The 13,565-nt window shown below is 39.7% G+C and overlaps 1 protein-coding gene and 1 pseudogene across 2 annotated transcripts in view; one reads left to right on the forward strand and one right to left on the reverse strand.

Moving 5' to 3' along the window:
• The window catches only part of SMYD3 (SET and MYND domain containing 3), a 585,373-nt gene that overhangs the window by 414,185 nt on the left and 157,623 nt on the right, over positions 1–13,565 (forward strand). For both annotated transcript variants that reach the window (XM_040968185.1, XM_040968186.1), the window contains exon 6: positions 13,204–13,271. In XM_040968185.1, the coding sequence (XP_040824119.1) occupies positions 13,204–13,271 (68 nt within the window). The remainder of the gene's footprint in view (positions 1–13,203; positions 13,272–13,565) is intronic.
• LOC121148185 lies at positions 5,136–7,463 on the reverse strand (annotated as a pseudogene).

The following is a 13,565-nucleotide window of genomic DNA, read 5'->3' on the forward strand; positions in this document are numbered from 1 at the left end:
ACATGGGCAGCAGGGGCCCAAACCCTCAGATCATCATCCTTGGCTTCCCAGTATGCGTTAGTGGGGAGGTAGGCTGGAAGTGGAGGTGCCAGGACTTGAGCTGGCATCCCAGTATAAAGTACTGATGTCCCAGTCATTTAACCTCCTGTGCTGCAGTGCCCTTTTCATTGTTTTGCTTCTAAAGCAGCTCTTACTCTTCAACAATTATTTTGATGAAAATCTTTCTGGAGTTCTGTGCATTAGTAGAGATGTTTAGCTTCCAGATTTTGTGAGATGTGGGAGTGTACTTGAAGAGCAGGCTGGTACTAATTACAGATGATGCTCTGAGGCATGTAGGGCTTTCATTGTTGCTACTGGTTTCATTTTAAAACCAAACCCCTATTTGTCAGCTACTTTTCCTGAAATTAGCATTTTTCTGCCTTCCTCTTTTGAGAAACATCTTGAAAAATATTTTTACTTAAGGTAAAAGTTTTATATGGTTCTAATCTATTGTGTCAAAGTATAGTTAAGTTTCTGAATGTGATAAATTTAAACTGTGGAAGTAGAAGAAAGATAATCTTATTTTACCCTACTTTGTTTCTCCTGATACACTGATAATAGTTTATATTATGATCCAAAAGATCTGTCTTATGTTCCTCTTTGGGGAAAAGCAAAAGCACTTTACCTAAAGATACTTGTTTTTTAAAAATCATTTCCTGGGATGTTTGGAAAATGTCGCGATTACATGCCTACCAGTTTCCTTGTTTAACATTCTTAAAGCCTTCCACTCAGCCTGTAGTTGCCACCTACTGTGTTTGATAGTTATTTTCCTGTTTGAAATTGAATGTTTCACTAAAGCTAAAGAAATTTAGTTTTCATCTTGAGATAGCATCCTGGTATGTATCATCTCCTGCATAAGGAAGGTAGTTGGGTGCTTCAAAGCCTTTTGCTGGGACAGAGGCACTCTGTATACCCAAGGGAATGTGGGAGGTCGAGGCTCGTGCTTATAGGAAGAGTGTCTCCAAAGTCTGCTGTTCTGTGTAACCGATGCTCTGTCTTCCTTTAGCTTAGTAAAACACTGAGCTGTCTACATCATATTCTGAGACCTATTGTGGGGACATGTTGACTTTCATTGTTGCCCCTCTGGAACCCAGGAGCATGCCTCTAATTCGTTTTTAAGAGAGCAGGGGCTAGTAATAAGGTCTTTGGAATTACTTTGATTGGAATAATGATACTCACATACCTCATCATTGAATTATAGGCTTTCTATTAATTTTCTTGTAAGAATCAGCTTTTTGGTTTATTCAAGTTAGATTGATAGTTGAATATCAGGTAGCATTGTAAAAACAAATTTTTCCCCGAGTCTTTTTCTTCTTGACAATCCAAATGCCTCTGCACAGTCAGTACTTCTGTTTGTTTTTCTTCCTGGTGTTTGGAATTTTGTTTTTGTCTTAATAAATTCTAATTTGTTAGCAAATCTTAATTTATGCTCATTCCTCTTATTTTTGTTTTATTTTCTTCTGTTTCATTTTTTTACTGTTTCCCAAAGTGACCCTTACATTTCAGGGGCTTTTATGTATGTATACTTTTATTGACAATACATTGGTTTCCTTCCCCCCTTTAAATTGTTGTTTCAATCATCTTTTGTCACACCCAGTTTTATTGAGGTATAATTGACATATAATGATTATCTTTACTTAGGGATATTTGTTTTATTTTCTTAAAGCCAATGTTTCTTTTCCTGTCATTGATAGTCTTTTTGCAGAAAGAGCAGATTAACTCTCATTTAGACAATTATGCTTGCCATTGTCTTTGAATCTGAAGTTGGAAATGTCACATATGCAAATTCAGTCTTATTTGCAGTAATTATCAAAATCTGATTCCTCTAGTGAATCTGTTATTGTGTTTTAAATTTAGATATTGGAGGAATATAAGGAGAGAGTCTGCAAAATCAAGCTGGTGGGAAGGAAGGGAACATTGGAATTTTCTTTTTAATTCAATATAACTGACTTAATCTGCATATATTTTTTCAAGAAAAGGAAACTTGACTCTTCTGTTTGTGATACTGAGCAGCAGGATGACTGGTTTAGTCTCACAAATTAGAAAGTTCCAGTATTTCTTCTTGACACAGGAGGTGCTGGTCAATCATCTTTGCAAAGGGAAAGAAACAGGAGAGTTTCAATGCTGTAACCACAAGCAGCATAATGAGACTTTTGATGGAAATTGTCTGTAGCAATCAAAAAATATTTTCATAGGAGACCTGAGGAATTAAGGAACAGCATAGCAAAATGATCATTGTATGCATAATTCACTTTTTGATCTTTCTATATCAAGGAATATAGTTGGCCTTCTGCCACCAAGGGCCCTGGCTGGTGTTTTAAGTTACCCATGCATAGATTTATAGATAATATGAGTTATAGAAATATTATATTCCCTGTTTTTCCTAAGTTACTGTATAATATCTATGATTCTCTTTGTGTATCTCCCTTCAGTTCACTTATACAATCAGTGTGAGAGCCAGTGCTCCTAGACAGTTAACAAGATTCCAGGATGTTCAGTGGCTTGCTCTACCTGGCCCACCCTTGGCTTTTCTGCCTCAGCTATCTGTTTAAGGGCTTTGACTTCATTCTTGACAGAGAGCTCTGTGGTAAGTGTAATCTCAATGTGAACTCGAGTTTTGAAGTAACTCATTCAAATTTTATTCCAAGGGAAATTGCACATGCTAAACTCAGGAAGGCAGGAAGATGCTGGAAACAAATGTGTGCATTAATTGACTGCTAAAGTTTTGGCCACATTTACCAAGACCATTCATTGACTTGGCACAAACATGAGGGTCATATTTTGAATTTTGAGTGACTTAACAGTAATTGTTTTATGGTGGCTGATTCAAAAGGTGGTAAAAAAAGAATTGTGCAAATAAAAGTGATGGTGAATGCCTGAGTGTGATACTGTCAAGGAGAGGATCTGAGCAACTCATTCTGTTCAGTGGGTGGGGTTTCAGTGAGACTGGCCAGAAATACAGGACTTCCTGTGGCTATAAGATCAGAAACACCCTGTACTCAGATACCAGTTATGAGGATCATGATGTAGTCTTTTGGGCAATCAGACATATGTACATATGATAATGCATTTCTTTAAAAGTAGTATCTCTGACATGAGACTCTGTTTAAATTGGAAGAAGAAAACCTTGTTAATAGCTTTGCTGGTGGGCTGTAACCAAATGATACTCCTCGCTGTCTTCTGAGTATGTCTTAGATGATGAATTTTGATGTTGCTATTGCCTAAGTTTCCTAGGTAGCAGGAGTCATTCTGAGACCTCTATGCATTTTCTCATTTCAACCTTACAGTACTTCTGGTTTATAAGGCTCTAGCAAGTTCTGTTACTTTAGTAATACATTTCATCCCTTACAGCACAACTAATTCCTGGTGTTTTAAGATGGGATGAGGTAGGAAGGCACAAGGCGTTCTTGAAAGAAAACAACTGAGGGGTGGAAGGGAGGGACAGACTGAGAGGGAGAGCTTCTTCCTGTTCTGTGTCTAATTGTTCCCTGTGTGAATGCCTGTAAATACTGTGTGACATTGGTATAACAGAGTGTCAAGCCATCATTTTCTCTCTCTCTTCTTTAGCCACTTGCTCTTTTGTGGCTGATTCATTTGCGCAGCCAGCATTGGAAGAGAATATCCTGCTTTTGTGGCACTAATTTGAGAATGGTGGCTGGCTGTAGTTAGACAGTGAGAGTAGAAAATTCTAAAGCCATCCGTTTTCTTTTACGCCTCCCATCTGGTCTGCAGTAATCCCCAGCAGTCGTGTGTATGGATGATCAGAGCGAAGGTGGAGGCCAGCGCACCTCCCAGGGCCCTGAAGAGCTGCAGACTCATGCATTTCTAAATTGATCTGACAGATTAGGATGGCAACCTGCATCGTTGCAACTTGTATTTTGACAGAGTGACTTACAAAGAAATATGGCCAGTAGTCAGGGAAATCATCTTCGGTTGGAAAAGGCTAAAATTTGTCAAAATTTGCGACAAATGTGACAGGTTTTACTTTTTTTTGTTTCACTTGGTTAGTGAAATAAGGCAAATATGGTGAAAGGGGCGGTTTCCCTCCTCCTTTTCTGTTACCTAGGACTGCCTGGCACACAGTAGACCTTTCATGAATGCATGAATGGATTTCTGTTGTTTAAAATTTGTCTGAAAAGCAGAGAGACAAAGAGAGACATGCAGGCCAATCTTCTATCTGCTGGCTCTCTGTACAAATTCTTACAGCAGCTTGAGTTAGATCAAGCCAAAACTGAAAGCCAGGAACTCAGTGTGTGTCTCCATGTGAATGTCTGAGCATCCTTGCTGCCTCCCAGGGTGCACATTGGTAGGAATTTTGAATAGGAAGTAGAAATTAGCCCTCTGATACAGAATGCAGGTATTCCAAGCAATGTCTTAAGCCAAGTTCCAAATCCTTTCCTCGGTTCTTTCTTTCTAATGGCCACCAGGACAGTAATATTGTATGACTTCTCTTTGACTAGACTTCCTGCAATGTGTCTGGTGTGTTCATTTATTCAGTCACATTGTCAATCAAGAATATTACTTTTGATAAACCAGATTTGCTGATATGAGAGAATGTGAACATATAGCCTTAGAAATTATTAAATTGTTGCAGTTATCTTCCTGAAAATATTATAGTTCGTACCCTTGTTAGGTTAGAGAGCTAGAATAACTAGTGACTGAAATGTTTTAAGCTGTTAGCGTTCTACAAATGCTAACTGTTCCTCTAGCAGGCACAATACTCAGTTTTAGTGAGGAGCTTTATGAAAAGCAGTGGGCTCATTGGTGTGGTTTCTATGTAGTATCAGCAAGAGGTAGGAGAGAGGTGTTTTTGTTTTTTCTGGTGGAAGGCTGAAATGCCAAGCACGGGGCTCTGCTTTAATTTACAAATATGTATACACACGCATGATCACAGTCATTGTCCATGGTGACAAACACCCTTCTCCACAACACCCCTTCTCCACCCAGGCCCGAGCTCTGTCACCCCTGGGGCCCCTGACTCTCCAGAGAGCCAAGGCCTGCTGGTCTTCACCAGGGACACCCAGGAAGCCACTTTTATTAGACTCGTGGGAAGGGGCAGGCTATCCACCCCTCCCCGGTGTGTCCTGGCTGCAGCCTCACACAGGCCCGGAGTTCTGCTGGACTCGCTTCATCAGCTCTTCTTCGTGCATAGACAGTCCATCAGCTTCTTGCCCATGTGCTCATGTATGTCCAGGTACTTGGAGACTCAGTGGTCCAGGCACACAGACTCGCCCTTGGAAAGCTCGGCTTCTTCGTAGTGGAGAGGCATGCATTTGTGGTGGCAGGCATTGGGCATCCTGTTGTACATATCAGTCATCATCTCTACCTCCAGATCCGCAGCCAGCTGCTGGGCTCTGAGTGGATCCACCTCAGCCCGGCCTGCGGGCACCCAGGTGAACCCGAGTACAGTAGGGGAGAGTTTTAAGGACAGGTAGATTCATGACATCCCAGGGATCCTGCTTGCTTTCTTCAGGGTTGCTTGTTTGCATTCAGACCTTCATGCATCTCCTTTGTGATTCTTAGGAGAAAACAAGTTAAATTTTGATGTTTTAAGTAGCACTAAATTTAGTTATCGCTAGACTTTCTTTCCTGTCTCCTTTCTGCTTTCAATGGCATGGATGAGGACACATTTTAAAGGTTTATAACTCTGTTTTTAAATCATGAAAAAATCATGATTGGTATTTTGTGTCACTGTGGCAAAATCTTCTGTCTATATTCTTTTGCTTGTCAGCATAATGTCTAGTGTTATGCCACCATCAACTTTTATAAGTCAGTGTGCTCTGTCTGGTTGTTAAGTTTGTTAGTTCTGTTGTATCTGAGTGGAGAAAAAGGATTTTCAGAGTTTATAATTAAGTCAGTATTTCCCACTGTGCCACAGAAGAAGTAAGAAGTTTGAGTTACATTTACCATTCCCGATTCCAGAACCCTCCTTTGGTGTCCTGTTAAGGTAGCCTTCTCTGACCTGCCCCAGCCATCATCCATGCTGGATACTAGTAGTTTACATATGATTCGTCTCTCCTGCTGATCACAGAGTGATTGAGGTCCAAGTTCTTACCTTACATTTTCTTAAAGCTCTAGAACCTAACCAATTGAGATTACTCAATGAGTGTTTATTGCAGGAATGAATAGAAAAGGAAAGAAAGGATATTAAAATAACACTTGTTTAGTTTTTGGTTTTGCTGCTTAGTGATGTTTGCTTGGCTTATTGACGTTGCCATATAGATGTTGCAAAAGCTAGCTAAGTCATGTGAGATTATACGTGCACGGTACCTAGTCATTCATTCAACGAGCTTTTCTTTTTTTATTATGTACTCACTATATTTTAGTAATCCAACACACACCTCAGTAAGGATAATAGAATAATATCCTAGAGGAGTGCAAATCTGAAGGCATGGCTGTGAACTACTATGCTGGATACAGGAGTGGGTGTGTGGGCTTGTACAGTGGGGCACAAGCTGGAAAGTCTCCCTCCTCCAAGGTGAAACTGGAAGACTCCAACAAGATGAGACTTGAGCCGTCATGTGTATCAGTAGTAGTTTCATAGATGAAAGGAGGGAGGCATGTTAAGCAGAGGGAGGGTATGGTGCAGTGTGCAGTAAAGGGAAGGGTGTGAAGAGTGTAAAGCTCAAGGTACACCATGAGAAGACAAACTCCAGAGAAGAAATGGGAATATTCAGTGGGGACTGGATCCAAAATCAGCAGTCAACCTCTTTCCCTCAGGCCATGATTTGTCTTTTTTTTTTTTTTTTTTGACACATACATCTCTAATCAGAAGAGTCTTGCTCACCAGGAAGAGCTTGGCAGGCTTTATTTTCAGTGAAGTTAATTATGAAAGAAAAGCTGGGTTTTATCTACTCCTCCCATTACCTCATTTCTTCCCTTTGTGATGTTCTCTGAAACGATGAAGGAGGAGGCTCCCTTGGGAATGTCTGCAGGGACCCGGGAGGGTGCAGGGGCAGTGTGCTGGTGCTTATCTTGTCAGCAGTTCAGGAGTCTGGCCAGGCATCACACCTTTTATGGATTTGTTATGGTGACTAAAGTGATACCAAAAGAGAAGACAAATGATGAAATTGTGTCCTTGGGTTGTAGAAATGTTTTTCAGTTTTGATTCCATGCCTTTGTCCCGTGTGGGATAAAAATTCATAGTGGAGGTGCACATAAAGTACAGCAAGATTTCTTTAAAGTGGAGGTATGAGTCTACATACAGGCATGAGTGTGGACAGGCCAAAAATGAGAGATAACTCACCATGTGAGGGCCAGAGAGGAAAGATGGCTGCTCATCACGGAGCATGCGAAAAGGCCAGAAAGGGCTGTTCCCATGTTTTAACTGTATGCTTTATTGGGTAGCAATCATACTGTATTTGAACAAATAGGGTGAAATTCAGGTTGGGTATACCGTGCATAGATTCTTCTGGCCACCTCATGGTGTTTCCATGTGGTGCTCTGTTGGTCTGTGTTTATCATGCCACCCCCTAGTTCATTGCAAAGGAGATTCAGGTGCACTGTGAGACACTGGGCACAATGGGTTAGCATCTAAGGAGGTGGAGTTAAGTGCAAGGCTAAAGACAGAAGTTGTAGAACATTTACCAGCCTATTGACTCTTATCTAGCTCCCTACATATTTTGGGCCTTCTGTAATATGTGTTGAAATCCTGATGTGTTTTGTGTTTCTGACGATCTCTGGCCGGAGAAAGATGAGGAAGGTAACTGTGCTACCTCTAGAGAAAGGATTGGGGATGAAGTTGTGATTTATATTCCCTTCTACTTGTTTCTGTATTTCTGAAAATAAAGGTGTATGTCTTGAGATCATAGGAGACACGATATGCTCTCCAAACCTAGTTTCTTGCAGTCTGTGGACCTGTAATTTAGTTGTGAGTCTTTATAGTCCGACCCATGAGTTTTCTTTGCCAGCTACTGCCCATGGTGCCATCCAGTAGTATCGAGGGATCGAGTGTGCATGAGAAGCCATGGAAGACTTGGCCTACTGAAGTATTCCCACATCCGTTTTCCACTGGGCTGTGCAAACATAAAACACCTCCTAGTAGGCCTGCTCAGCTTATAGATGAATCTTGCATCTATTCCACATGCTGTAATGTGAAATACATGCTTCTGGCTTTCACTCCCTGCAATGTCAGATGTGATCGGCACGAAAAGATCTTGCCTGCCAAGGTTTTTCTTGGAGAGAATATTCATCCACTTTAATGTCTACATAGTGAGAGCAATCTCAGCAAACACTTGAATGTATCTCTCATTTGGAAATTATATCAAGCAGCTGGTTATTGTTCAGTATTATCTTTCACATGGAACATTTTTCAATAGTGTCCTTTTCTGTATTAACTTGACAGAAAAACAGATAATTTGACCCATGCACTGCTATATTTGATTCATCCTCAGTCAGGTGATCTGAATCTCTTAGCATACTTCATTTAGGAAGTTAGTACTGGAACTAAGACAAATTACAGTTAGGAACACTGGTACTGCCTAGCAGTGGGCTTCCATCCCAATTATGTGGGAAAAACGAATAATGAAAGTAGATGATCGTGTCAGAGAACAGTGTGGAGACTGAAGCTGAGCAGAAGTGTGATCCACAGGGGAAAGTTAAAAGTTCATCATGATAAACTTTCTGGATTGAAGCATGTCTAAATGAAATTTGTAACAGGAAACTTTTGTGTTTGCGCTGTAGAAATGAGCTGCAATGTGTTACAATAAATTATTTAAGAATATCCTCGTAGTTCTGAGCCTCAGGTAATGGGAGGGAAATTAAACAATGGAAGTTCGTGTTACAGTGCCTCTTAGTTTTCTGTGTATTTGACAGGCATCAGTTAGTAAATGCTTTTTCCATCAGATAACTCCAAGGAGGGGAGATGCCAGGTAATAGCCTCAGAGAAAAAAACAATCAAAAAATTTGTAACTACCAATCCTGTTTTGCTTTCTGCTATCAAGGACAATTATCTTAAGTATAATAACTTCTGTTGTAAGTGAAGCCCTTGGAAAATGAAAATGTGGGTAGGCTTAAAAAGCAAGGATGTTATCTATCGGGGCTTTGTTTGCTAACATTCAGTCATTTGACCTTGGGAAAGATATACAATAGAAAGTACAATATTATGATTGCTGTACTCCCTCACTTGTGATATTGGCCTTGCTATTGATTTTAGCTTTAGCAAGTCATTGTTGAGCATTTTCTATGTCTAGTGTGTTGTGCAACCTATTTCTGGCCAGAGCCTGAAGTGTGAAAGGGATGGTTGCAGTTGTGGAAACAATTGAGTATACCAGGGCATTATTGTATGGGGTGGGACACAGAAGTTTTCTTAAGTAACCTTGTTCTTATATTATAAAATGGGTTTGTAAAATATTTAATAATATAAATAATATACAAAGACAACCTTTTAAAGTTCTTGTTTAATAAGTGATGCACATAGTTTAGCTTGCTTTAATTTTGTACAGAAACTATTAACACAAATTTTTAAATATTTTTCTTTTGGGCCTTAGCATTTTATATTCATGACCTGATGATTAATATTCTTATACTTTACTCTTTGAGAAATTGACTAGATTATGTTTTATAATTTTCATATTCTAAGCCATGAGATAAGGGGGAGGTTTTAGGTGGCTACATTGCAAGTACATTTCCAATAACACAGTGAAGACTTTAATTATCTTCATGCCATCAGCCAGAAATTAGAATTAAAAAGCATTAGGAAGAAAAATTCTTAAGATGTCATGTGCTATCAGAAGTCTGCTCATATAAAAAATCATTGTATGAAGCATTTTGAGACATTTATAGACTTTTCTACTCTGGTTTCCTTTAACTCATTTTCCAACATCCTTTCTATTTAATAAAAAGAGATTATATTTGGCTATGTGATTGAGGTCTCCTTTCAGACACCTACAGCCTGAGCTGTGGCTACCTTGTTTCAGCTGCTAACTTCAGCCTCCTGTTAATATAAATCCTGAGAATCAGCAGTGATTACTCAAGTAATTGGGTCTCTGCCACCCATGTATTAGACCTGAATTGAGTGCCTGGTTCCCACTAGTTCTATATTGAGAAGTATAATTGTTTTAGTTACTGCTTTCTAAAAACTGAAATCATAATGGATGTCCTAGCCATCCTTACTGCCCTAACACTTCTACAAACACTGGTGAATCCTGCAGTTCGTGAGCCAAGCCTTAGGACACGCTTCTTCTTCCTCCCCTGCACTGATCTCTCATCCCAGCCTGGCTCATTCCCATTGCTACTCTGAATGGGAGAGTGCAAGGTTTTCATCCTTAGGCCTAAAGAGGAGGAGGGCATTTGGAAGGCCTGTATTAGGTCCTGCAGAATGGATAATATGTGGCATGATAAATAGGTTCGGATTTAAACTTTTAAATTCCAAAAGGTTTATGAGAATATTCTAGAAAAATCTGTACTTAATGAAAACTCATTTTCCATGCAAAGAAAAAAGTTGTATCCTAATAAAATGGTTACATGCTGTTAGAGAATTATTATTTCAAGGAGTATGGGAAGGAAGCAATTATTTTATATGAAAACCTCTGCTTTTGGTTTTCATACCTGCCAACTCTTCATACTTCCATTCCTTGTATCCACAGATTTTAGTATAAGTGCTTCCTTTGAAAATTTCTTTGTAAAAAGAAGTTTATTTTGCTTTTTATTTGAAAGATAGAATAACAGAGAGAAAGGTTTTTCCATCCATTGTTTCACTCCCTAAATCATCCGTAAAGCCAGGACTCAACCAGCAGGCAACTCAAGTCGTCTACGTAGGTGGTAGGGGCCCAAAGTTTGGGCCATCATCTCCTGCCTTTCTAGGCACATTACCAGGCATGCTCAATCAAAAGCAAAGAAGCTGGGACTCAAGCTGGCACTACCATGTGGGATGCAGGTATTGCTTCTAGCTTTTGAACATGCTACATCACAATGCCTGCCTCAATGTCCTATATTTTAAACAACTATTTTCTGTGTAAATATATATAGGCAATGTACTGTTGCAACTTGATGTAAAGTACATGCTGTTTTAACAATTTAACTAGTAATCTGTTTAAAATATATGTGTATGTACCAGTTGGTTTTCTGATTTGAAACTAAAGCTCTGTTAGGTTTTTAAAAGAAACATGCCAAATGTATGGGTTGCAATAGATTTTATCTAAGAGCTGTTTGGAGTAGCAAAAAAGTCTCAAAGGACTAAATGTTTTTTATATACTTTGTGTTTTCATATAAACCTGAGAGAAGTTTTTGTCATTTCTTTTCATTTTATAGAGATTTTATAACACATCAGCATCCATTTGTAGTCAGTGGTTCGTCTCAATTCTGTAGGGGCCTCTTCAGCCTTTCTTTCTTTTTGATGGACTTTGTTATGTTTTATTCTAAATTTATATCTTCAACCCTGATTGCTCCCCTGAACTCCTATTGCTCATTCTTACTCTTGGCTTGGATGCCTCACAGGCCATTTTAAGTCTAACATAACCCAAACAAAGCCTCTCAACTTCCTGCAACCATCCCTACTCCTTTTACATTTTCTCTCATCTTAATAAATGTCAACTGTAACCTTTCACTTGTTCAGGCCAAAAATTTGACCATTGTCCATAAATCTTTCCACTCCCCATAAGCAGTCCTTTGGAAAGTCATGTTGGCTGCCGCTCCTTCTCTCCCTACTTCTGCTGTTACCAATGTCCAGGCAACAGAGGTTCTCAGCTCTGCTCCCTTCTTTGCCTCCTTTAAGCTCATTCTCTCCACAACAGCCACCATGATCCTTTCAAAACAGAAATCAACTCCGCTTGTTTGGCTCAGACTCAATCCAGTGGCTTTCTGTCTTACCCAAAGGCATTTCAAACAGTTTTCAAGCCTCGGATGATCTGCCTGCCTTTTGGATTTCCTGTCTTACCTTCTATTCTTCCTCCTTCCTCTGTTTTGCCCGTCCCAGCCTTCTTACCATGTTACTCTATAACCAAAAACATTGCTACCTCCAGGCCTGTTGGAGTGTTCTTTCTCCTGACATTGAACATTCATTCTTCGTATATACAAATGGGGTCTTCAGCAAGTTCATGAAAAATGGCAATTTTAAATAACTGTGTGGATTTCAAAACTTTGGGGACAAAATAAAATGATCTTTCCATTGTGTTTTTGCATAAGTTTTCCAAAGTACACTTTTACACATGTTCATTGCTACCATGCTTCCAGGTTGCTGCTGAAATGTCAGTATCTTAAGGAGCTTTTCTTACTTGTTTTTTTGTTTGTTTGTTTGGTTTTGTTTTTGGTTTGTTTGATCCCTTTGTCAATTCTCTCCTAAATGTTTATACACATGTAGCATTTTTTTGTCAACTTTTTTTCCCTGTCTCATTAGAGCTTAAGCTCTGTGAAGTCAGGGGCTTTGTTTTGTTTGCTGGTTTGTTTTTGCTTTTGTTTTCTTCATTGCTCTTAATCCAGTACCTGTTTGGGACAATGACATGTGTTTGGCCAGGACCTCGATTGTGTCGTATCATGTCCAGTGCGTAAGCACTGTTCTCTGTAGCCTTTTATTCCACAAATGAGGCTTTTCATTTTGTGGAGCACAGTATTGCCTTTTCCCTTCTTCTGTCCTGTTCTCCTGCCCCTGAGGATATAGAGGACCACATAGAAGACAGTAAGGGTCTCCATGTTTGTGGTAAATGCCGTAGCTTTCCTGAATACATTTTCTTGCTCACTCTGCTCTGTTAGGAAGTTGGATCAAAAACTCAGACAGGACATACTTCAATCTTTGTGGGAATAAAAGGCTACTGTTCCTCATTTGAGACACAGTGGCATTTGGAAACTGCAGACAGTTTGGACACGGCATGATACAGCATGCATCTAGCTTTCAATAAGTAGCTTATTTGCTGATTTTGGAAGATTTTGTGTAATAGTGTAACTGGTAATGGGAAAAGGTGGGATTGAGATGAGTATTTCCTGTGCTGGTTTAGTCTTGCCTCCCTCCTCCTGCCTGCAGGATGCTGCTGTTGCTGCATGTAACCCCGTGATGTTCTTCAAAAGAGTATGTCCCAAAAAAGTCCTTTCACAAACTGAAAGAGCCCTGTATTTGTTGTGAATCTTCCCAAAGAAGCTACTTAAAGACCTCCACATTTTATTTGGAAAAATTATGTTCTCTTTCTGAAATGACTCTTGTTAATGTTGATTGTCTCCCTCTTGTTTTTGCAGGTGATCTGCAACTCATTCACCATCTGTAATGCAGAGATGCAGGAAGTTGGGGTTGGCCTGTATCCTAGGTATGGTGGATGGTATTTTCATTTAGTGGAAGACACTGCTTTCATTTCCATTTAGCCCCCATACTTTTTGAGGCAGTTGGAAAGGCTGCAGCCACTGGTTCCACAGCCAAGCTTGAAACTTAATGATGAATTTAGGGAAATACTAAAATGTTTCGGTTTAAAGAAAAACAGTTTTATAAACCCAGATTGTGTTCTGGGCATGTAACAAAGAGGTAGACTTCAGACCTGAATTGTTGTTCTCAGAGGGATTTAGATTTAAGAAGCTGAGACTGGTGGCAGCTGATTAGCTGTCAG

Source organism: Ochotona curzoniae, unplaced genomic scaffold, assembly GCF_017591425.1.
Source record: "Ochotona curzoniae isolate NIBS_2020 unplaced genomic scaffold, NIBS_Ocur_1.0 scaffold_4683, whole genome shotgun sequence".
NCBI classification, from domain to species: domain Eukaryota; kingdom Metazoa; phylum Chordata; class Mammalia; order Lagomorpha; family Ochotonidae; genus Ochotona; species Ochotona curzoniae.